Source organism: Acomys russatus, chromosome 15 (assembly GCF_903995435.1).
Source record: "Acomys russatus chromosome 15, mAcoRus1.1, whole genome shotgun sequence".
In the NCBI taxonomy this organism is placed as follows: domain Eukaryota; kingdom Metazoa; phylum Chordata; class Mammalia; order Rodentia; family Muridae; genus Acomys; species Acomys russatus.
In genome coordinates, this window is record NC_067151.1 from 60,985,068 (window position 1) to 61,009,387 (window position 24,320).

Here is a 24,320-nt window from a genome sequence, read left to right on the forward strand (position 1 = left end):
TATGCAGGCAGGACATTGTATACATTAAAAATAAATATTAAAAAAAGAAAGAAAGAAAGAAAAATCTAAGCCGGGCACACTGGCGCACACCAGTAACCCCAGCACTCCAGGAGGCAGAGGCAGGAGGATCACTCTGAGTTTGAAGCCAGCCTGGTCTACAAAGTGAGTCCAGGACAGCCAGGGCTACACAGAGAAATCCTGTCTTGAAAAAACAAACAAAAAATATCTAGCCAGATGGTAGTGATGCACACCTTTAATCAGGAGGCAGAGGCAGGTGGATCTCTATGAGTTTAAGGCCAGTGAGGTCTACAGGGCGAGTTCCAGGACAGGCAGGGCAACACAAAGAAACTCCATCTTGAAATCTCTTTCTCTCCACTATTCCCCAAAAAGGGACTATAAAAGCTTACATGTGACACTTACCTTTTATGATTTCTTTGTTTTTTGTTTGTTTGTTGTTTTGGTTTTGGTTTTGGTTTTGGTTTTTCGAGACAGGGTTTCTCTGTGTAGCCTTGGCTGTCCTGGACTCACTTTGTAGACCAGGCTGGCCTCGAACTCACAGCAATCTGCCTACCTCTGCCTCCTGAATGCTGGGATTAAAGGCGTGTTCCACCACCGCCAGGCTCTAATCTATTGTTTTTTCAAGGCAGGGGTCTCACTACGTAGACCAGGCTGGCCTCAACTTACTGGTGCCTGCCTCTGCCTCCCAAGTGCTGGGATGAAAGGTGTGCACCACCACCATCACCACCACCTCCACCACCACCCGGCCGAATGTTGGCTCTTAAAGGCTTCATTAGCAGCTTTGATTAGGTGGCAGGGGCCAGTGGATCTCTGAGTTTGAGGCCAGCCTGGTCTACAGAGTGAGTCCAGGACAGCCAGGGCTACACAGAGAAACCCTGTTTACAAAACAAAGTCTTGATTAATTTCAGGTTCCATAGAAGACACTTCATTTCCTTTAGACAAGGTCTGTCACTGAACCGAGAGTTAGGCTGGTGGGGTTACAGGTGTTTGTGGTCATGCCTGGGGATTTGTGGTTTTGTGTGGGTGCGGGGGGGGGGGGGGGGGTTGAACTCAGGCCATTGTACCTGTGCAGCAAGCACTCTGACTTGCTGAGCCATTTCCCCAGTCCCTTTTTCTTTAGAAAATATTAATTTAGCCAGAAGAGGGTGTCAGATCCCCTGGAACTAGTTACGGATGGTTATGAGCTCATGTGGGTGCTGGAGTCAGACCCAGGTGCTCTGGAAGAGCAGTCAGTGCTCCTAACTGGGAGCCATCTCCCCAGTTCCCATCTCTTATTTTAGGGTTTTCCAAAAGCAAGGTAGGAGGGATCAGACAGGACATGAGGTGTCTAACGTGAGAGGCATGGAGCAAAGTATGCCCAGCTCTCTTTGGAAACATACTGTCTGTAGACTCTATCTAAGAAGTCACTGTGCTTGCCTTGTATGGCCACCAGCAGTAAAATGCATTTATAGTCAAGTGTGCTCAGAATCACCAGCTCATTGAGCCTGGCAGCTGTCCGCTGAAGCTGCCAGTACCGGTGATGTGGCCTCCGTTTTTGTTTTTGTGTTTTGTTTTTTGGCAGAATGCAAATGAGTCAGAAGTGAATTGAGGGACATGTGTTGGAAAGTGGGCCTCCGAGTCTAAGAGCTGTGCTTTTCTGTTCCTTGTCTTGTCCCTCTTCCATCAGCCCACAGGACCCTTAATACCCTCATTATCCTCAGAACTGAGTTAGTTGTGAGCGGTGGGGCTCATCCTGGCAGATGTGAGCTTTCTGTACCTAAGGTTTCAGAACCTTACAGACCGAGGGAAGTGGCAGGCTCCACTTGGTTTGACAGGGTGAGAGGTTACCTTCCACAGCCATGTAAGAGTCTGCCTACACCTCCTTAAAGACGGGCTGGAGGCCGGGTGCTGTGGTGCACGCCTTTAATCCCAACACTTGGGAGACAGAGGCAGGCCGATCGCTATGAGTTCAAGGCCAGCCTGGTCTACAAAGCGAGTCCAGAACAGCCTAGGCTACACAGAGAAACCCTATCTCAAAAACAAACAAAACAAACAAACAAACATGACAAGCAGGTACGAGAGCCACTCAGGGAGACTTTCTGGGGTGAATGAGGCAAAGGGTTGGCTAGTTTAGGCTTCTGTGGCAGCTTGGGGGAAAGTGGGGTACAGCAAGGCAATAGGAAGAGAGGGGGATTTCGGGTGGGGAAGGAATGGTGTGTCAGGTCTCTGGAGGGATGGGCGGGTCCTACAGATGGGCGGGTCCTACAGGTAGCCGGACCTGTACGGCCTTGCCAGTGGGTAAGAGGAGCTCTCCTGTTCACAGCTGGATGGAGGTGTGCTTGAAGGAGGAGCTTCCATCCCCAGTGGAGCTGGAGGAGAGCCTCCGGAATGGAGTGCTACTAGCCAAGCTGGGCCACTGTTTCGCGCCCTCTGTGGTCCCCCTGAAGAAGATCTATGACTTGGAACAGCTGCGGTACCAGGTGGGGACAGTGTAATTAAGCCCCCTGTCATCTCTGCTTCCCAGGAGGCCCCTTCTCACAGCCATGAGGGTGTGGTGACCATATATGAGCTGGGCTGTGGTGGCGCACGCCTTTAATCCCAGCACTTGGGAGGCAGAGGCAGGCAGATCGCTGTGAGTTCGAGGCCAGCCTGGTCTACAGAGTGAGTTTCAGGACAGCCAAGGCTACACAGAGCAACCCTGTCTTGAAAAACAAAACAAAAAGTCCATATACGATCCCTTTTGAGGATGAAAAGGTTACAAATAATTGTACTGGGACAGTATGTATTCATTAGTGTCTCTCTGACAGGTGGGTGCTCTCCTAACAGCAAGAAGTACCTCTGCATGGGCCTTAAGATGCCCCAAGGGGCGAATGGCCTGGAGATTTTTAGTCACAGTGCACACTCCACGGCTCATGGGCTTTGCCACCCTGAAGGGTCTTCTCTGTGCTCTAGCCAGCCTGAGCCTCTTGTCCTATGCTAGCCCAGAAGCCGTGCTGCACTGCCCTCCCCTTTGGCCTTCCTTTCACTGTCCAGCGGGGTGACCCACCCGTTCCTGGTGGTTTCAGCAGTTTTTCTGTTCCGTGGGGCAGGGGATTCACAGGATGGGGCCCTTTGGCTTCTCCTACCATCTTCCCCATGAGAGTTTAAGCTGGCATCTGGGCTCCGCCCCTAGGGGAGCACCGCCCATAGGGGGGAGCCCAGAGAACCAGAGAAACATTTTCTCTCTCCTCTTTTTCAGGCGACTGGCTTGCATTTCCGGCACACAGACAACATCAACTTTTGGCTTTCTGCAGTAGCCCACCTCGGTCTGCCTTCGGTAAAACGAGATGCCATGATGGTTATCTGTCTGATCCAAGAGAACAGTTCCTTGGGGCTGTTCCCTGAACCAGGTTGCTTGGTCTCTGCCTTCACCTCCCTGTGGATGAAGGGAGGGGAAGGTCTCATGGGCCAAGGCACATCAGTACTGTCACGTGGGAGAGCCCCTATGTAGAATAGATGGGGCTCACTCACGTTAGCCAGGCATCTTCCCACCAGAACTGCAGAGTAAAGCAAGGGCCTGCCATATCCCCAGGTGGGAGGCTTCAGGCTGGGACCTTAGTCTCAAGACCCTACTGGACTCATGTTATGTGTCCTTTGCCTCTGTGACTCCCAATTTGTTTATCTATCAAGTGGGTGTAATAATTCACACCTATAATGTTGGCAGGAGAATAGGATGGCCCATGTAAATTTCCTTTTGCAAAGCACTATACAAATTAAGGTGCAGCGGGATTCTGAAGTGTATGTGTTCTTTCCATGTTCCATCCCTGTAGAAGGAAACTATAAAAAGATGAGGCAAGATGGTAAAGGAGCTTGCTGCTAAACCTGGCAACCTGAGTTTAAACCCCAGGAGCCACATGGTGGAGGAAGAGAGCCAACTCCTGCAAGCTGAGCTCTGACACACACACACACACACACACACACACACACACACACACACACACACAGTAGCAAAGAAAGACATTTTGCAAACCTGTAACTCCAGCACTTGGGAAGGCAAGACAGCAGGATCGTGGGTTTGAGGCCAGCTTGCATTTTATACAGAACCCTTTCTTAATAAAAGAAAAAAGGCTTGTCCTGGTGGCACACACCTTTAATCCCAGTACTTGAGAGGCAGATGTTTGTGAGTCCAAAGCCAGTCTGCTCTACATAGTGAGTTCCAGTCCCGTGTCCCCTGTCCCTGTCACCTCCCCTCCCCCTACGCCAAAAAAGAAAGAGGAGAGACCGAAGATTCCAGGTTCAGTTTCCAGCGTCTACATCAGGTAGCTTACAAGTGTCTGCAGTTACAGTTCCAGGTTATCCAGTGTCCTCTTCTGGCCTCAGTGGACACTTGCATGCAAATGGTGGCCAGACAGGCGCGCACACACACACACACACACACACTCATATACTCACAAATACAAATTAGAAAGAGGAGCTGGAGAGATAACTCAGTAGTTACGAGCACTGGCTGGGTTTGATTCCCAGCACCCACTCAGTGGCTTACAACCATCTGTAATTCCAGTCGCGGGGGATGCAATGCTGTCTTCTGCTCTCCGTGGGCACCAGACACACATGTGATACACAAGCTTACATGCAGGCAAAACACATACACATTAGAAAACAAAAAGAAGCAGTCTAGGGCTGGGGACATGGCTCAGTGGTAGAGCACTTGCATGTGTGCATGCCTCCCAGTTTTATAGAAAAAAGCAAGAAGCTGAGCTTAGCAGTGTACCTCTGCTTTCAGCCTTTAGGAGGGTAAGGCAGCAGGGCTGGGGCTTTCCAGGCAGTGCCTTGGTTATTCAACAAATCTGACGACAGCTTGGGTTACATGGTGAGATCTTGTCTCAAAAAACAAAGCAAACAAAACCCTGAAAGAGCAACTGAAGAGATGGCTTAAAGATTAAGTGCACTAGCTGGGAGTGGTGGTGCGTGCCTTTAATCCCTGCACTCTAGAAGCAGAGGTAGGTGGGTCTCTGAGTTCAAGGCCAGCCTGGCCTACAAAGGCACTCCAGGGCAGTCAGGGCTATTGCATGGTGAAACCCTGTCTCATTAAAAACAAAAAGATTAAGTGCACTTACTGTACTTGCCGAGGATCCAGGTTCAGTTCTCACTACCCACACGGTGGTTTATAACCATCTGGACCTGTGGTTCCAGGGGCCCTGTTCCCTCTTCTGATCTCTGCAGGGACCAGGCAGGCATGTGGTACACAAATGTGTATAGGCAAGACACTTGTACACATAAAAGAAGTCTAATTTTTGTTTGCTTGTTTGTTTGCTTTTGTTTTTCAAGACAGAGTTTCTCTGTGTGTAGCCCTGGCTGTCTTAGAACTCACTTTGTAAACCAGGCTGGCCTCAAACTCATAGAGATCCACCTGCCTCTGCATCCCAGGCACTGGGATTAAAGGCATGCGCCACCATGCCTGGCTTTTGGGTCTTCCTTTTTTTTTCCCCTAAGATTTTATTTATTTATTATTATATATACAGTGTTCTGCCTGCGTGTATACCTGAGCCCTAGAAGAAGGCACTAGATCTCATTATAGATGGTTGTAAGCCACCATGTGGTTGCTGGGAATTGAACTCATGACCTTTAGAAGAGCAGACAGTGCTCTTAATCTCTGAGCCATCTCTCCAGCCCTTGGGTCTTCTTTTAAAAAATGATTTTTATGATTTATTTGTCTTTCTTTTATATACATTGGTTTTCTGGCTGCATTTATGCCTGTGTGAGAGTGTCAGATTCCCTAGAACTGGAATTATAGACAACTGAGCTGTCCTGTGAGTGCTGGGAATTGAACCTTTGGAAGAACAGCCAGTGCTCTTAACTGCTGAGCCATCTCTCCAACCCCAGGTTTCTGGTTTGGTTTTTTTTTTTTAGATTTATTTATTTATTATGTAAAGTGTTTTGCCTGCCTGTATACCTGCCGGCCAGAAGAGGGCACCAGATCTCATTATAGATGATTGTGATCCACCGTGTGGTTGCTAGGAATTGAACTCAGGGCTTTTGGAAGAGCAGCCAGTGCTCTTAACCTCTGATCCATCTCTCCAGCCCAGGTTTCAGTTCTGAAAGTGGTTTCTAAAATCAGAAGCCTTTGGCTTAAAAGACGGTGGCATGCCTAGTGCCTTTGTGGGCCATGAACCCTTCCTGGGTCAGTTCCCCAACACCATCATCTCTGTGGTGAGAATCTCAGGTCAAGGGCCAGACTCACTGAGGCCGAGTGCTGGGGCCTGGTTTTCCTACAGGAGGCTACAGCTTGCATCCTGTAACCCCCAAGGTCTCACCTAGTGGTCAGCTGACCCCTAGCAGTCTGGGACTAAGTGTGTAACTGGTAGTGTCTTGGCTTTGTAAGCATTTTTTTTTTTTTTTTAAACATTGGGCCAAATGAGGATGGTTATAAAAACTGGCTTAGAATCCTGGGCTGCAAGCGCTCATAGCTCTGGTTGGAGAGAGGGGTGCGTTGCTCAGCAGGAGCCTCCTTTCCTGCTCCAGCTCGGAAGACTTAACTGTACCGCCCTCCCCTGTCCTGTCCTTCCCAGTGTGCAGCATCTGTGGGTTTTCTCCTCTAGATCTTCCTCCCAGAGACCACAGACATCTATGACAAAAAGAACATGCCTCGGGTGATCTATTGCATTCACGCTCTCAGGTGAGACACTCCTGACATTTCACAGCCAGGTTCCCCGAGGTGGCTCAGTCCGTAGCAATAGATGTAGTGGAGGGAGGGTAGCGGAGGTTTCAGATCTCTGCGTGGGTGTTTACATCCATATGTTTGTGGGCACATTTATGTGTGAGCCTTGGAGGTGAAGGGACAGCAGGGTAAAGTCTTTAGTTTGCGGCTGGGTCACAAATGGAATGGACCAGAACCAGGATACAAGCTACTTAGTGCAAGCAGGGAGGCTACTTGGTTCTATTCACAGGCAGACATTCCAGTTGGCCACGTCATAGAACAGGACCGGCCCGTTCTTGTGTCCACCGTGTCATCTCCTCATGCCTTTTCTTCCCTTCCCCGTGCTATTCTTTGTCTCCATTTCTGGCCTCGGTGGTTTTGTTTGTTGTCATCTTCCTCTTGTCCATCCTCGCCCTGTGACTTGCCCTGCAGTGTGTCCGCTGTGGAGGCATCCCAGCTACCAAGACTCCCTGTGGCATCTTACTCCCTTCCGTGGCTCTTGCCTTGGCTGGTTTATCCCCGTGTGCTGGAGGAACTGGAGGGCAAGTGCTAGGTGCTCCTCACCTCTGGGTCCCCCACGGTTATTTTACACACCTGTTGTGGACAATATGTGGAAATTAGTGGAACCCAGCGAGTCCTAATACTGTTCACTCTTCCCAGCCTCTTCCTCTTCCGGCTGGGGCTGGCCCCTCAGATCCATGACCTGTATGGGAAAGTGAAGTTTACAGGTAAGCCAGCCCCTTCCTCTCATCCACACACTAAGCAGGGGTTTGAGGGTTCTGGGCCTAATGAAGATCAACTTTGTTACCACTGCAGCTGAGGAACTCAGCAACATTGCCTCTGAGCTGGCCAAATATGGCCTCCAGTTACCAGCCTTCAGCAAGATTGGAGGCATCTTGGCCAATGAGTTTTCAGCCGATGAGGCTGCAGGTAAGGCTGGATTCTGGCCTGGAGTAGCATGGGGTGGCGTGGGGGGTACTCCAAGCCTCACAGCCCTGGGGTGGGCTCTGGTACCTCCTAGCCACAGGCAGAGGGGTCAGGCTCCCTGGCGCTGTAGCAACCCATGCCCTGATGCTCTGGGCTGCGTCCTCTCTGCCTTCTTGACCTTGTCCGTCTGTCCTTCCAAGTTCACGCAGCCATCCTTGCCATCAATGATGCAGTGGAGAGAGGGGTGTCAGAGGACACCCTGGCAGCCTTGCAGAATCCGAACGCTCTCCTGGGGAACCTTCGGGAACCTCTGGCAGCTGTCTACCAAGAGCTTCTGGCCATAGCCAAGATGGAGAAGGCTGCCAATGCCAGGAACCACGTAAGGAGATGCCTTGGGTTCTAGGGTCAATAAGCTGAGAGGCCTGGGGAGGCTCATGTGGAGCTAGGACTGCAGTGTGTCCCGCCTCGGGTGACTTTAGAGAACCAGGGCAGGGCTGGGGGTGATCTCTGTTGAGCAGGAGGGCCTGGAGGGACGAGCCTTAGGCGGCTGAGTGGCTCTGAGATGGAGCACAAGGTGAGACTAAATTGGAGAGTCCACAGGCTGACTAGCTTAACTGTTAGTGCCGGGGGCCAGACCCCAAGTTCCCCTCAGTCCTAAGCAGGCTGGTCTTGGCCTGGTCATTGGTCTACAGAAGTGACAGGATAGGGAGGAAGAGATTACACTGCCGATACTGCCTGTCTACTCTCCCACCCCCCCCCACTCCCACCCACCCCCGTCTCCTTCTATACCATTGCAGGATGATGATCAGGAACAGGACGTCTATGAGTCCTGCCTCACCCAGGCAGAGATCCAGGGCCACATCAACCTCGCCAATGGTAAGAGATGACTGGCAGAGCCTGGGAAGCTCGGAGTTTAGTAAGCCAGGTGAGCCAGCACCTGCCCTGGGGGCAGGTGAGAGGCCAGGGACTCTAAGCCCTGCTGTCCAGCCACAGCCAAGAGGCCACACCAGGGAGCTCCTGTGGGAGTAGAGAAGTATTAAGACAGAGGCAGATGGACCAGCCTTTCACCTCGCAATGCTGGGGGCAGATATTTGGATTAGGGTCCTTCGGTAGGAAGTCTACCACACGCCTATGATCCCGGCTGTCAGGAGGCCAAGGCAGGCAGATTGAGAGTTCAAGGCCTCACAGGGCCATTTTGTGGGACTTTCTCAAAAGAAAAGGAATCAGGAAGAAAGAAAAGAAGGAAGTAGGATAAATGGGGTAGGGAAGACGGTAGGCACAGGGGACACTTGAAGGCCCACAGTGAGAGGACCTTTGTCTAATAGGACCAGGGCATTCTCAGGGTCTGGGACAGTGAGACAGGATGGCTGTGAAGAGCAAGAGGAAGGTCTAGCCTGGACCACACGGGCCCTGTGTGTCAGAGGTCAAGGATAGAGGCAACTTTGGGGAGGCAGGAGGAAGGCAGACGCCCGGGAGCAGTTGGGGATGGCAGTGGGGAAGTGTCACACACTTTTGAGTTTGTCTGCTTTTCAGTCCAGGGGGCTCTAGAAGTTGTGGATGATGCTCTGGAGAGACAGAGCCCCGGGGCCCTGCTTGAGGCCCTCCAGGACCCTGTCCTGGCCCTGCGAGGGGTGAGAAGAGATTTGGCCGACTGGTACCTGGAACAGCTGACTTCAGACAGAGAGCAGAAGTCACAGGTCTGCTCTGGCTAGCACCTTTCTGCCTGGAGGGTGGGAAATGGCCTCATATGTGCATGATATCACTGACTCCATGTTTAAATGGCTGAGTCACCCCCTCCCCCACCCCAAAGCCTTGTGGACCAGGCTGTCTGGGTCTGCTTAGAGTCCCTCAGACTGAGAGGGAAGGACCAGGCCAGTCCATTGGGTAAGGGCTATGCTCCCCATCGCTGAATTGGGGGTGGAGGTGGGGGTGGGGAGTGTCTTGATTTATTGATTTTATTTTTTGTTTTCAATGCTTTGATCCCTCCTCCCATATTTTTTTATGTGTGTGTGTCTGTAGGATGAGTGTATGCCTATATGCGTGTTCACACCGGGGAAGGCAGATGTGTAAGCCTGTGCATGGGAGACCCAAAGCTGGTGTTGTCACCTCTCCACCTTCTTCACTGAGGCAGGCTCTTTTTTTTTTTTTTTTTTTTTTTTTTTTTTTTTTTTTTGTCTTTTGAGACAGGGTTTCTCTGTGTAGCCTTGGCTGTCCTGAAACTCAACTCTGTAGACCAGGCTGCCCTCGAACTCATGGAGATGCGCCTGCCTCTTGCCTCCCTAGTGCTGGGATTAAAGATATACAGGCTTATACTTGCATCTTGACTGTTGTTATTTTAAATGTATGCTGTGTGTGTGTGTGTGTGTGTGTGTGTGTGTGTGTGTGTGTGTGTGTGTGTGTGTGTTTTAATGAATAAATAAAGATAGAGTGCTAGAGTTAGGTAAGCCAGGTCCTTCTACCTAAAAGCAGAGGCAGGCTGAGCACTGCAGCTCCTGACGCACACTCATGGCCTGGGGCTCTCTTCTGCTGCGCCTCTGCCCCCTTGCAGGAGCTGGGCCTGTGGAGTCTTCTAGAAAAGGAGGAGATCCAGGCTGGTGTGGCTGCCGCCAATGAGAAGGGCGATCAAGAGCAAGCCAGTAAGTCAGTCCTCCCTCTCTCTCTCTCTCTCTCTCTTTCCTCTCTCCTCTCTCCTATCTAGTGATAGGGGGTGAAACATAAGTGATAGAGAGTGGGAAAAAGAAGAACCCACAAAGCAGCAGAGACAAGCTGCATCACCCCTTTACCTGCATATGTATTGGACAAGGCAAACTGCTGCCCAGTTCCAAACCTAGCAAGGAATGTGACCCTTCCTGCCCTCTGCCCTCTACACCCCCTGGAGGGACACATCAAGGCTCCCTCTGGGGACTTTACCTATAATTTTGTTTCTGCCTGTTTATATTTCTTTGGCTTCTGTAATATGACTTCTCAGATAAGGGAAAAACACACACACACACAATTCAGTGTCCTTTAAAAAAACAAAACAAAACCATGCAAGGCTAGAGAAATGGCTCAGTGGTTAAGACCACTTGTTCTCCCAGAGGAACTGGGTTCAGTTCTCAGCACCTGCATAGTGTTTACGACCATCTGTAACTACAGTTCCAGGGAATCCACACTGAATCTGATGCCCTTTCTGACTTCTGCAAGCATGAGACTCATGTGGTGCATGCGTGCGCATGCACACACACACACAATTGTGTATTCAAGGTGTAAATGAAGACAACTAGAGTGTTGGGGCAGCTACAGGGTGTGAAGGGTGTTCGTCAGTTTGCACCCCCCCCCCCCCAGGCTGCTGCTGTCTGCTGCCTGCCTGCTGGCCCTGTGAGCCTACTTCATTCCCAACTGTTGTCGCCAGAGTGCAAGTGAGAGACCATGGTGCAGATCTCTCAGGAGAGAAGCGTCACCTTTCTATTTATTTATTTATTTATTTTTGAGATGGGATGTTACTGTGTAGCTCAGGCGGGCCCAGAGCACAAGTGATGTTGTTACCTCTGCCTCCCAAGTTTCCGTTACAGGTATGAGTTACCACAACCAACTGGCTCATCCTTTTTTTTTTTTTTTCCCCTTCCCTTAAGATTTATTTATTTGGGTGGTGGTGGGCACACCTTTAGTCCCAGCACTCTGGAGGCAGAGGCAGGTGGATCTCTGAGTTCAAGACTAGCTTTGTCTTCAGGGTAAGTTCCAGGACAGCTAGGGCTACATAGAGGAACCCTGCTTCGGGGGAAAAATAGTATTTATTTGTTTTTTATATATTTATGTCCATGAGTGATTTACTTGCATGTATATCTGTGCACTGTGTGCATGCAGTACCAATGGGAGCCAGAAGAGGGCATCAGATCCCCTGGAACTGGAGTTATGGATGGCTATGAGCCACCAATGTGGGTGCTAGGAACGGAATCCCGCCCCCCTGCAAGAGCGTCAAGTGCTCTGCGCTGCTGAGCCATATCTCCCGAGCTGGCTGTTTCTTTCTTTAGCCCACACTTTGGTCGCATCCCCTGGGCCTGGCAGACGAGACCTCTGGATGCCCTCCCCTTGCTTTTCTTTCGTTTTCTCTTTCTTTTTCTTCCTTCCTTCCTTCTTTCTTGTTTTGTTTTGTTTTGTTTTTCGAAACAGGGTCTCTCTATGCAGCCCTGGCCATTCCAGAAATAGCTCTGTAGACCAGGCTGTCCTCAAACTCACAGAGATCCGCCTTCCTTTGTCTCCCAAGTGCTGGGGTTGAAGGTGCGTGCCACGGCCACCCGGCCTTCCTTGCTTTTCAGCTGCCCCATCACCCAGTGCAGCTGAGCCACACAGGCTGCTCTTCCTCGGCCTCTGGACCCCCCACATTTCCCCTGTCAGAGGCAGGCGAAAACCTCTCCAGAGCCGCCTCCAAGTCCTCTCCGTAAAGTCGTCTGCTTGTTCGCAGTCAGAATCCCTCCTCCTCAGCACTGCCATAACACTGGGGTGGGGCCAATTCCATCACAGCCTCTACAGCTGGGCACTGCAGGTCTTTCGTATGCTTCTTCCTCCCCACAAGGCTGTGCGCTCCTTGGAGCCACTGTCCATTTCCGCTGGCATTTTACTAGCCCCAGAGCATGTAAACCAACCACACTTGTGTGCTGGGGCCCCTTTCAGCTGTAGTGTAAGTGGAGCTGGCTCTTTATTTCTCTGCACTGTCACTAGGGTTTGGTCCCTAGAGCCCTTTGACTCACTTCATCTTAGCTACGCACCATTGCCACCTGTCACTCTTGTTCTCGCTGCCTTAGGAACGCACCTCCGTTGTGACAGCCACTTCTGCATTCTAAGCTGAGCAATTCCTGTGCCTAACTAACACCCTGCCTTCCACAGAGCCTCTCGTGCAATGTGCCCCATTTCCCCCCCTTTCCTCTGGAACATTTAGAAATGCATTTTGAATCTGGGAGAATGGCTTTCTAAAAGTGTGACAAAGCCATTTCCCTTCCAGGCCCCAGCAGAGCCTGGTTGGTAAGGACAGCCCAGCTAACAGGGAGCACTCAGCTTGTGTGGCTTCTTGCTGTCCTCCTCTGCAGTGCTCCAGGCTGTGTGGCGGATCAACAAAGCCATCCAGAGGGGCGTGGCCGTGGACACTGTGCAGGAACTCATGTGCCCCGAAGCCCAGCTGCCCCCAGTGTACCCCTTTGCGTCTGCTGTGTACCAGCAGGAGCTGGCTGTGCTCCAGAAGCAGCGACAGGGGGTGAGCTCTGGGGGGAGGGGGGCCCCAAGCGGCTGTGGGGCCGGGGCTAGCTGGTCCTTTGTTGGCCAGAAGTTAGGATGGTCGGGGCTGCTTCCTAGGAGCATCAGGCAGCCAACAGTGCTGCGCGCGCGCGCGTTTGTGTGTTTGTGTGTGTGTGTGTGTGTGTGTGTGTGTGTGTGTGTGTGTATGTTGACAACAGCCCTACCAGGTAAGTGTTGGCTTCCTGCTTTAGCACTAAGAAGCGGGGAGGGGGGCCCGGCACAGAAGCTCAGTGCTTGCCTATTCAGCTGACTGGCAGGGCATGCTTTAACTACCAAGCTGCCCCACCTCACGCCTGTCCACACAGCTCTTCCGTTAGTGAGGCGTGAGCTTCGCTTAGGGTCAACCCTGTCAGCTGCAGGAGTTCTTAGAATGCACCAGAGGGTCAGAAGAATAAATGATGCAGGTAGAAAACAATTTTACAGCAGGAGCCAGGAAAAGAGAGCAAGCAGTGCTGGAGGACATCTGGGAAGGCTTCCTGGAGGAGACTCCACAGGGACCCCCTGCAACACCGTCTTCAGCAAGGGCAGAGGGCAGCGCTGAGTAACTGGGTAGCACCACAGAAACACTAAGATATGAAAGCAAAGTGTTGAAGGCTATGGATGTGAGAGGTCAAAGGTCAAATATAGCTACTTCTCTATGGATGTGTGACATTGGCAATTCGTTACGTTCTTTGCTTTTCAGTTTCTTTGTAGGTGGTATCAACCTCATAGGATTGTTTCAAGGACCCCGTGAGTTCGTGTGTGCTTAGAGATGCACCTAGCAAGTTTTAGCTGTCGATGTTGTTGTTTGCAGCTCTCCTTGTAAAACACAGGAAGAGTGCTCCAGACAAAGGGGCAGCCTAAGCGGGTGTTTGAAGAGAGGCAGAAAGAGGGCCCAGGCCCCATGCTGTGTAGCATAGCGTGAGGTGCCACTTGCCTTCTCTGCCCAGGGCCTTGTGCAGTTCCCTTACCGTCTGACTCTCTCTCTCTCTCTCTCTCTCTCTCTCTCTCTCTCTCTCTCTCTCTCTCTCTCTCTCTCTCTCTCTCTCTCTCTCTGTGTGTGTGTGTGTGTGTGTGTGTGTGTGTGTGTGTCTGTGTCTGTGTGTCTGTTTTGTTCTGTCTTTTTTGGCCTTTTCAGATACGATCTCACATAGTTCATGCTGGCCTTGAACTTGTTATATAGCCAAGGGTGGCCTTGAACTCCTGATTGCCCCGCCTCTGCCTCCTGAGTCCTGGGACCACAGGCATCATCCCTACAACTGGGTCTGTGCAAGTTTGATATGAAATGGGGCACAGCAGACTGTTGGCAGAGGTCACATGTGAAGAGTGGGCTCTGCCGCCCCATTTAGCCCACGTTATGAGTTACAGGCTTGTGTGAGAAGGAGGGCTGTTATGGTGCCTGCCTCATTTGGCCTGTTATGAAAACTAAGATGACACTGTGTGAAGTCTTCATGACTGTTCATAGTAAACGTCCCCAGGTATAAAGTATAAATGCTGGTGGTGAATGGATACATCCTAAGTGTTGCCCGTGAATGCTGTTAGCAGAGGAGTGCAGCCCACGTGTTGAGTGTGAATACTGATAGCAGATGAACACAGCCCAGGTGTTGAGTGTGAGTGCTGTTAGCAGATGAATACAGCCCAGGTGTTGAGTGTGAATACTGTTAGCAGATGAACAAAGCCCAGGTGTTGAGTGTGAGTACTGTTAGCAGATGAATACAGCCCAGGTGTTGAGTGTGAGTGCTGGTAGTAGATGTATGCAGCCCAGACACTGGGTGTGAATACTGTTAGCAGGTGAATACAGCCCAGGTGTTGAGTGTGAGTACTGTTAGCGGATGAATACAGCCCAGGTGTTGGGTGTGAGTGCTGTTGTGGAGTTAATGGAGCTCCTGGGACTTGGGATGGAGGTGAGATGTTGGAGAAGGCTGCCTCCAACAGTCCCCCCCATCTCCCCTCGTGTCTCTTCCTCTATAGGAGCTGGGCCAGGAGGAACTCTTCGTGGCTGTGGAGATGCTCTCGGCCGTGGTCCTGATTAACCGTGCTCTGGAAGCTAGAGATGCCTGTGCCTTCTGGGGCAACCTGGCGAACCCTGCTGCTGGCCTGGCCCAGGTCGAAGAAGAAAATGCCCAACGGTGAGTGAGAAGGTTTTAGCCACGCGTCAGAAGGGAAAAGACAGCACGATGTGGCTCACACTGGACAGTAGGCTTCTGTCTGATGCCAATTCTTAGTCCTAGCCCCCTGGTTCCATTCACACTCCCAGTGGGGGAGCACAAGATCATCTCCCTCCCATGTTTTTGGAGCAAATGTTCGAGTACCTACACAGCACCAGGTGCCATTCTAGGTGTTGAAAACAGTGACTAAAACCAAGTCCCTGCTCTCAGCAAGCATCTACAGAAGCAGGAGTCATGATTGGATGGGCCAGATGAAACAGGGCAGGGGCAGCTTTCCTAGTCACATAATGTAGCTAGGGACAGCTTTAGAGGAAGAGGGTCTGTGGAGAAGGACATACAGAGCCTGAGTTATTCCCATGATGCTCTTCGGGATGGGAGAGCATGCTAGCTGTGCTCCCAGAGCATCGGGAAGGGCTTGGGAAGGGCTCAGGGGAGAGTGCTTGCGTGGCACGGCTGAGGCTGAGGCGCTGGTTTAACTTCCCAGCATTGTAAAAGGCTGAAAACAATGGCTACCTCACAACAGCCAAATAGAGGGAGGTAGGAAAAGGGTGGGCTAGCAGAGGCCAGGCCATGTCCTCAAGCAAGGACGGACGCTGTGGGGTATCTGGCAAGGAAGGAGCCCATCTGACCTGCTTTACCAAGATGGTTCTGGCTGCCGTGCTGAGACTCCTCCACAGGGCCTGGGCCCAGGCGGAGCAGCAGGGCTGCCTCCGAGGCATGCTGCTAGATCCAAGGTGGCAGCAGCAGGAATAGGAAGAAGGTGGTGGTGGCGGCAGTGGCAGCATGGGAACGTAGAACTGAAAGCAGAACTGACAGGGCTTGGTGGCAGAGGGGACTGAGTGGGAGATGACTCAACAGATGTTTATCCAGATGGGGCAGGCTGAGGCAACCGAAGTGAGCTGGGGTATTCCAGAAGATCCTGACTAGCATTCAGGTGGAGATCTCTGGGAGTCCCCAGGGCCTTTGAGGGATAAAAGTGTACGCTTTTGGGATTCATTTAGTGAAAGTCATTAAAGGCCTGGAGAGTGGGTGAGCTCTGAGGTGAGAGTATGGAGGGAAAATGGCTGGAAGGGCTCCATGTTCCACACAGGGGGCTTGGAATGGCCTGGGAAGGGACAAGAGACCCTGGAAATTACGGTGGCCTGGGGAGGAACGATTCAAAACTCTCTCCACTTGTAGCTGTGTGCTCAAGTGTGCCCAAGCATGCACACTGTGCACTTGTAACTGAGTGTGGACTCACATGGCTACTCACGTCACTCCTCTGTTGCTAGTTACTTTGATGCCCTGGTGAAGGCACGACAACTCCGAGGAGCAGATAGAGCCTTCCTGAGCTGGAATGACCTGCAGGCTGCCGTGAGCCAGGTCAATGCACAGGTCCAGGAGGAGACAGATCGTGAGTGGCCCCCTCAGACGACCCCGTCCCCTCCCTTAGTCTTGAGCTTGAGGCTGCGGCTCATGTACATGTCCTCCTCAGAGGTCCTCGCCATCAGCCTCATCAATGAGGCTCTGGACCAGGGCTGTCCTGAAAAGACTCTGTCTGCCCTGCTGCTCCCAGCGGCCGGCCTGGAAGATGTCAGCCTTCATGTTGCGCCTCGGTATCATCTCCTCCTCGTGGCTGCCAAGAGGCAGAAAGCCAAGGTAAACTTAGGGAGAGATGGCTGGGTTAGAGACTAGAGTAAGTGGGTCAGCCTTGGGCAGAGCTGTGCCCAGCATGAACTCTGAAACTGTTCCAGCCCAGTGCTAGATACAGACCCTTCCTCAGTGAGGCACAGGCAGAATTTGGTTGTCATAGCAAACTGTGGACGCCATTCCCGGACCGTGTGAGAATGAGGTGACTAGATTCACGGTTGTGATCCTCACAGATCTCCTGATCTTGAGCAATCCTTCAGCACCCCTTGGATGTGTAGTTAGCTGTAAAACACTAACTACATGATCCACCCTTGCTCTCCCCCCGCCCCATACAAATCCAGTGAGCCAATAAAGAAATAGGGATTTGAACTGACACCCTGAGTTGTGTTTGTTTGTTTGTTTGTTTTTAATTTTACCTTTATTTTATGTGCATTAGTGTTTTGTCTGCATGGATGTGTATATATAAAGGTGTCAGATTTTTGGGTTATAGACAGTTGTGAGCTGCCATGTGGGTGCTGGGATTTGAACCGGGGTCCTTTAGAAAAGCAGTCAGTGCCTGTAACTGCTGAGCCATCTCTCCAGCCCCCCCCCCCCACCTTTTTTTTTTTTTTTTTTTTTTTTTCATTTTTTGAGACAGGGTTTCTCTGTGTAGCCTTGGCTGTCCTGGACTCGCTTTGTAGACCAAGCTGGCCTCGAACTCACAGCAATCCACCTGCCTCTGCCTCCTGAGTGTTGGGATTAAAGTCGTGCGCCACCACGCCTGGCTGACACCCTGAGTTGTAAGGCAGCAGAATGAGGCCTAGACCTAGGTCCCTGAGCCACGTGACTGAACTGCATCCTGCAGTCTCATCCTGCATTCACTGAGGTTTTACTCTGTATCACTTTTGTTTTGTTTTTGTTGTTGTTGTTTGTTTGTTTTATTGAGACAGGGTTTCTCTGTGTAGCCTTGGCTGTCCTAGACTTGCTTTGTAGACCAGGCCAGCCTGGAACTCACAGTAATCCATCTGCCTCTGTCTCCCGAGTGCTGGGATTAAAGCCTGTGCCACCACTGCCCGGCCCTTATTCTTTGATGTGTCTCACAGGCGTTATCTGATGAGGCTGGAGAGAGGACTCCACGGTTAAGGGTGCCTGAACCTGAGTTCAGTTCCCAGTACCCACATCAGGTGGCTCACGAGCACCTGCAGTTCCAGATACAGGGATCTAATATGCTCTTCAGGGCAGAAACATACATATACACCTACGTAAAAACAAAACCTTTTTTAAAAAATGTTTTATTATGTATGCAGTGTTCTGCATGCCAGAAGAGGGCACCAGATCTCATTACAGATGGTTGTGAGCCACCATGTGGTTGATGAGAAATGAACTCGGGACCTTTGGAAGAGCAGGCAGTGCTCTTAATCTCTGAGCCATCTCTCCAGTCCAAATACAGCCTTTTTAATTAATTCATAAGAAAAGTCAGCTGGGCGTGTTGGCGCACGCCTATAATCTCAGCACTCGGGAGGCAGAGGCAGGCGGATCGCTGTGAGTTCGAGGCCAGCCTGGTCTACAAAGTGACTCCAGGTCAGCCAAGGCTAATACAGAGAGACCTTGTCTCAAAAAAAAAAAAAAAAAGAAAGAAAGAAAGAAAAGTCTTAGGAACAGTACCTGGTAACTCATACCTACAGTGAGTCTGAGGTTGGCTTGGGCTACAGACTCCATTAGAAAAGACAGGCAGGGGCTGGAGAGATGGCTCAGTGGTTAAGAGCACTGACTGCTCTTCCAGAGGTCCTGAGTTCAATTCCCAGCAACCACATGGTGGCTCATAACCATCTATAATGTGATCTGATGCCCTCTTCTGCAGATAAGGCACTCATATACAATAAATAAATAAATTTTAAAAATAAAAATAAAAAAAGACAGGCAGCACTTGGGAGACAGAGGCAGGAGGATCGCTGTGAGTTCGAGGCCAGCCTGGTCTACAAAAGCGAGTCCAGGATAGCTGGGACTGTTACACAGAGAAACCCTGTCTCGAAAAATCTAAAAAAAAAGAAAAGGGGGGGGGGAGGAAAAAGGAAAGACTGGCAGGCACCTGACACAGTCAGTGCTCAATAAGATGTTAGTTTACAGATGGGTAGGAGGAAAGTGTGGCATGGGCTTGGGTTTCAGATTCACCACAGCAAAGCACAAGCTTACCTGACTTGCGTACACAGACTCTCCTGGTACTTTTTGGTGATAAGAAATGTGTAGCCAAAAAAGAAAGAAAAGAAAAGAAATGTGTAGCCAAAAGAAGTACAGTCAGGGCCAGGATCTGGATGAGGGCTGTAAATGAGGTAGAGGGATATGAGAGGGCTGTGGGGTAGGTGTCCTGAGGCATGACGGACACACAGAGCCAGAGATGGACCTGTTAGAAGGTGCTGGATACTAAGGGTATGAAAGCTGTAGAGAGCCCTGAGGCCAAGCTGAGTCAAGGCTCAGGACTCTGAAAGCCAAGTAAGAAAAGAGCCTCCTGAGCCTGGCAGCCATCCAAGGGAGCCACAGAGAAAGCCTTCCCTGCTGCCCCAGTGTCTGTTTGTACTTTGGTTCCTCCGCTGGCCTTGTGGGAGCCTGAAGATACCAGTGTGGGGTCTTGTCTTTTTTCATCTTCTGCCATTTGCCAGGTGACGGGAGATCCTGGAGCTGTACTGTGGCTGGAGGAGATCCGGCGGGGAGTGGCCAGGGCCAATGAGGACACAGCCACCGCTCAGAGAAGTAAGCAGCCAGGCACTGGGAGGGCAGAGTGGGGCTCAACAGCAGCCGTGGGAAGCCGCTTAGTTAGCTTTCTACTGCTGGATAAAAGCAACTTGGGGAGGAAAGGGTTTATTCAGCTTACACTTCCATACCACAGTCCATCATTGAAGGAAGTCAGCCCAGGAACCTGGAGGCAGAAACCAGAGCAGAGAGCGTGGAAGCTTGCTGCTCACTGCCTGCCTCCTCGTGGCTTGCTCAGTATGTTTTCTTATATACCCCAGGACCACTCCCCATGGGTAATACTGTCCACAATGGACCTCCATGTCAATCATTAGTCAAGAAAATGCCCCACAGAGGCCAGCCTGGTCTACAAAGTGAGTCCAGGACAGCCAAGGCTAATGCAGAGAGACCCTGTCTCAAACAAACAAACAAACAAATAAAAAGATTCCCTCTTACCATATATGTCTAGATTTGTGTCAAGTTGACCAGAAACCAACAAGCACGTAGAGGCAGGACAGAATCGGAGCAGGAGGGTGCTTGGACCACAGAGTAGATTTCCTGGCACACAGCTGGGTGGGAAACGGTCAAGAGTTCAGAACTTACCTCCTACGGGAGCCCTTCCCTGACTGCCACCCTTTCCCCTCAGGCAGCTGCCTCCTGCTGCTGCTGCTTCCTAGGTACAGCTCTGACACCCCATCCCCTCCATCAGCCATGGTGGCTTTGTGTGTCTCCTCAGTCTGGCCCCATTGGACAGGACAGGGCTCATGGGAGGGACCCCAGAAGGGCTGACTTTTCTCTCCTGATGCCCATCAGTAGCCCTTGGTGTTGCTGCCATCAATCAGGCCATCAAGGAGGGCAAGGCAGCGCAGACAGAGCGGGTGTTGAGGAACCCCAATGTGGCCCTTCGAGGGGTAGTTCCTGACTGCGCTACCAGCTACCAGCAGGCCCTGGAGAGCGCCATGGCAAAGAAGCGATGTCCTGGTAATGGCCCTGGCCTAACCTTCCTCCATGCCGCCTGCCTCGTGCCTCCTTTGAGCCTTCTTGGCTTACTTGCGTCTCTACTCAGGGGACACAGCCTTCTGGGTTCAACATGACATGAAGGATGGCACCGCCTACTACCTCCATCTGCAGACCTTCCAGGGGACCTGGGAGCATCCGCCCAGCTGCCACCTCAATACCTCCCATCTAACCTGGGAGGAGATTCAGGTTGGCAGGGTTCCCGCCGGGGTGGGTGAGTGTGCGTGGGAAGAGGCTCCTATCCACCAGAGGACTCCTGTCTCCACAGTCAGTCATCACCGAGGTCACCGCTGCCCATGACCGACAGCTGCTGTGGAGGGCCAATGTTGGCTTTGTCACCCAGCTCCAGGCCCGTCTCCGTGGCTTCCTTGTTCGTCAGAAGTTAGCCGAGTGCTCCCATTTCCTCAGGACCTTGCTTCCAGCCGTCATCAAGATCCAGGTGGCAGCCTTGGCTTTTTCCCCATCCTTGGAAAGATTTGGAATCACAGGGTGTCCGCTTCCTCCCTTTGCCCTGGACAGGGTTAGCATGGTTCTTGGACCTCTGGGTAATAGTGGTGGAAGGTGTGGTCTCTGTACCCAGACTATTGTGGTTTGGAGCCCAGCTCCCTGGCCTGTGATCTGTGTGACCTTGGAAGCTATTCTTTCTGTTTGTGCCTCAGTTTCCTCCCCCTACCCCCCAAAATGGGAATGGCAGTACCACTTTACAGGGTAATAAGGATGGTTTAGTAAGACAATGTCTAGAGTGTTTCTGTTCAGTAAAAGCAGGATGCAAGCACCAGTTACTGGCATCATCGTCATCCTCGGGGAAGAGTGAGGTGAGATTCAAACATCAGAAAGATGCTTTCCCTGGAGCAGGAGTTGTGGGGAGTGGCCGTGGGCTAGGCAGAAAGGGAGTCTACCCCTTCCTGTGTGATGTTGGCGACTGTGTGGGCCTCTCCAGGGGCCATTCCGGTCAGTTCTCCTAGCCTCTGCAAGGCCCATCGGGTCTCTGAGGCACCAGTAAGTGACTGGGGCAGGAGACTAGCTGAGAAGGTAGCCAGAGCACACCATGATCTAGAAATAAGGGGATCTGACAGTGTAAAGATACTTTGTTTAATAGGTGTCCTTGGTGCCCCGTACCTACAAAGCAAGGCCCGGTGCACAGGGCTTGGAAATAGGCTTGGAACCTCAAGTGAGTAGCCATGTCTCTTTCTTTCTTTCTTTCTTTTTTTTTAACTAGTGCCCAGCACCTGTGTGCCAAGACAGTTTTCTTTTTTCATTTTCTATTTATTTACTTATTATGTATACAGTATGCACCAGATCTCATTATAGGTGGTTGTGAGGCACCATGTGGTTGCTGGGAATTGAACTCAGCATCTCTGGAAGAGTAGAGTAGTCAGTGCTCTTAACCGTTGAGCCATCTCTCCAGCCCCCCATGTCTCTGTCTTTCAAGAGCTAGAGTCTGGTTGGCCTTAGCTGTGACAAGAGGGACACAAAGATGGCTAACACTAGAGGACCCTAAGGGAGACGCCCGAGGCTGTGGGTTGGTTGGCCCATGCCCCAGGCATGACGTAAGACTCCTCCAGTTTCTGCTACCCGCTGACTAAGGCCTGTGCACGCCACTCAAGCCCTCGCAGCACTCACTTTCTCCATAAGGGCACTTGCTTAATGTGTTGGCCAGGAGGAATTAGGGGACGTTGCCTGTGCCACTGAGTGTGCCAGAGGCTCTATTGGTGACAGCCTCTTAGGTGCTGATGTGAGATTGGTCCAGGCTACAGACCCATCTGATTCCAGACTTGGGCCCACATACACATAGACAGAGGTGGCCCAGTGCCACGGTCACTCACCTCACTCAGAAGTGAGGCAGCCTAGATGCCCCGAGTCATTTCTCTGCTCTGAAAGCTCTGGCTCTCCAGAGTTCTCAGCACTGACTAATCCTCACTGCGGGCATGTCCTGGTTTTCTCTGGCTTTTCATTTATTTATATGGGGGAGCACTGCATACACTGAGGTCAGAGGACAGCTTACAGGAGTTAGCACTCTCCTACCATGTGGTCCTGGGGATTGAACTCGGGTTGTCAGGCTTGGCTGCAAGCACTTTTACCCACTATGTAATCTCACCAGTGTGGGAAACATGTTTTTAGGGAAGAGTCATGTCAGGGCTGGCAGAGTGTATGGGAGCACAGTGCTTTCTCATGTGAGCAGGGCCTGGGGCCATGGTGCTTTCTCTGGTGAGTGAACAGGGCCTAAGGAATGGTGCATTCTCTGGTGAGTGAACAGGGCCTAAGGAATGGTGCATTCTCTGGTGAGTGAACAGGGCCTAAGGAATGGTGCATTCTCTGGTGAGTGAGCAGGACCTGAGGCCATGGTGCATTCTCTGGTGAGTGAGCTGGGCCTGAGGCATGGTGGGTTCTTTGGTGAGTGGGGCCTGGGGCCATGGTGTGTTCTCTGGTGAGCTGGGCCTGAGGTATGGTAGTTCTCTGAAGCTGGTGACCATTTGCACTCTATTAATATTTCTGGGTCCATGTCTCACATTTTTGTTTCCATGAGGAGGGATCAGTTTGGGTCCATAGTCTTAGACTTTCTCATAAAGCTGGCAGACCTTTAAGAACAGGGCCAATTTCCCTCCCCCGTTCCTTCAGTCTTAGTTACTATTCTATTGCTGTGAAGAAACACCATGACTGAGGCAGCTTAAAAGAAAAGCATTTCCCTGGGGCTTGCTGAAACACTAAGTCTCCAAGGGTTAATCCACGGTCATCAGGCAAGTAGGCACTGGAGCAGTAGCTGAGAGCTGCCATCTGAGCCACAGGTTGGAGACAGGGAGGGGGACTAGACCTGGTGTGGGTTTTTGAAACCTCAAAGCCCACCCATCCCCCATTGGCACACCTCCTCCAAAGGGGCCACTCCTCCTAATCCTTCCATAAACAGTTCCATCAACTGGGACACAAACACTCAAATGTATGAGCCTATTAGGGGGGAGGGGGGAGGGTGCTCTCATTCAAACCACCACAGCATCCTAGACAGCCCAGGATACAGCTGACCCTGTTGGCCTCTCGAGCCCAAGGCCATCTGCTAGGGTTCCGTCTTCTGCTTGGCAGGCTCACTGGCGGGGCTATAGACAGCGGAAGACTTACCAGGAGCGACTGCAGTATTTTAAAGCAAACCTGGCTGCTATAATAAAGGTAGGCTATAGTGGTGTGGACGGTGCCTTTCTGCTGAGGGATCTCTCTTCCCCGTGGGCCTGGAGCTGGCTGCATCGGCTGGGGTCTGAGGTGATTCTCAGCCTGAGATTCTGAAGGCAGTGTCTCATCTCTCAGATCCAGGCCTGGGCCCGAATGTGGGCAGCCCGGAGGCAATACCTCAGGCGTCTGCAATACTTCCAGAAGAATGTGAGTGTTGTCTCTATCACATGTGCCTTTACTCATAGATGAGAGCAAAGTGACAGAAAGGCAGCTACCCTGTTCTCTGTGTTCCTGCTAGGTTGACTCCGTTGTGAAGATTCAAGCATTTTTCCGAGCCAGGAAAGCCCGTGGTGACTACAGGATGTTAGGTATGCTGGGAGATAGGAATCCAGAGCCAGGCAGGCTTAGGTGTCCCTCTTGGGGATGCACAGCAGGTAAGGGTGAGGCCATCATCTCAGGTTATCTGAGGAATGTAGAGCCTCGCTCCCCTGTACCAGATAGTTTTGTCATAGGCAGGGCTCCTTGAACCAGGTACTTTCTGAGCAGGCCTAGCCTGTGGCAGTCTCTTTCTCCGCCTCCCTCAACTTCCTCCCTTTGCCATTTTCCTTGGCTCAGGCTCCCACCTTCTGGCCTTTGTAGAACAGACGCACAGGCCTAGCAGTCTTTCTGCCTGCTGGACAAGGAACAAAGCAGTAGAGGGTCACCAGCTGTGTGTGTGTGTGTGTGTGTGTGTGTGTGTGTGTAGCCAGAGATTAATGTTAGGTGTCTTCCTCTATTGCATTCCACGTTATTTC

General features: G+C 51.5%; 1 protein-coding gene across 1 annotated transcript in view; it reads left to right on the top strand.

Annotated features, from left to right (window-relative positions):
• The window catches only part of Iqgap3 (IQ motif containing GTPase activating protein 3), a 46,614-nt gene that overhangs the window by 4,653 nt on the left and 17,641 nt on the right, over nt 1–24,320 (top strand). Inside the window, exons 3-22 of the mRNA XM_051157441.1 lie at nt 2,321–2,477; nt 3,236–3,313; nt 6,576–6,652; nt 7,334–7,401; nt 7,490–7,603; nt 7,801–7,979; nt 8,398–8,476; nt 9,134–9,297; nt 10,149–10,236; nt 12,664–12,827; nt 14,819–14,976; nt 16,287–16,408; nt 16,490–16,653; nt 19,281–19,371; nt 20,164–20,331; nt 20,417–20,556; nt 20,636–20,806; nt 23,443–23,526; nt 23,662–23,733; nt 23,825–23,894. Coding sequence (XP_051013398.1) covers nt 2,321–2,477; nt 3,236–3,313; nt 6,576–6,652; nt 7,334–7,401; nt 7,490–7,603; nt 7,801–7,979; nt 8,398–8,476; nt 9,134–9,297; nt 10,149–10,236; nt 12,664–12,827; nt 14,819–14,976; nt 16,287–16,408; nt 16,490–16,653; nt 19,281–19,371; nt 20,164–20,331; nt 20,417–20,556; nt 20,636–20,806; nt 23,443–23,526; nt 23,662–23,733; nt 23,825–23,894 — 2,408 coding nt within the window. The remainder of the gene's footprint in view (nt 1–2,320; nt 2,478–3,235; nt 3,314–6,575; nt 6,653–7,333; nt 7,402–7,489; nt 7,604–7,800; nt 7,980–8,397; nt 8,477–9,133; nt 9,298–10,148; nt 10,237–12,663; nt 12,828–14,818; nt 14,977–16,286; nt 16,409–16,489; nt 16,654–19,280; nt 19,372–20,163; nt 20,332–20,416; nt 20,557–20,635; nt 20,807–23,442; nt 23,527–23,661; nt 23,734–23,824; nt 23,895–24,320) is intronic.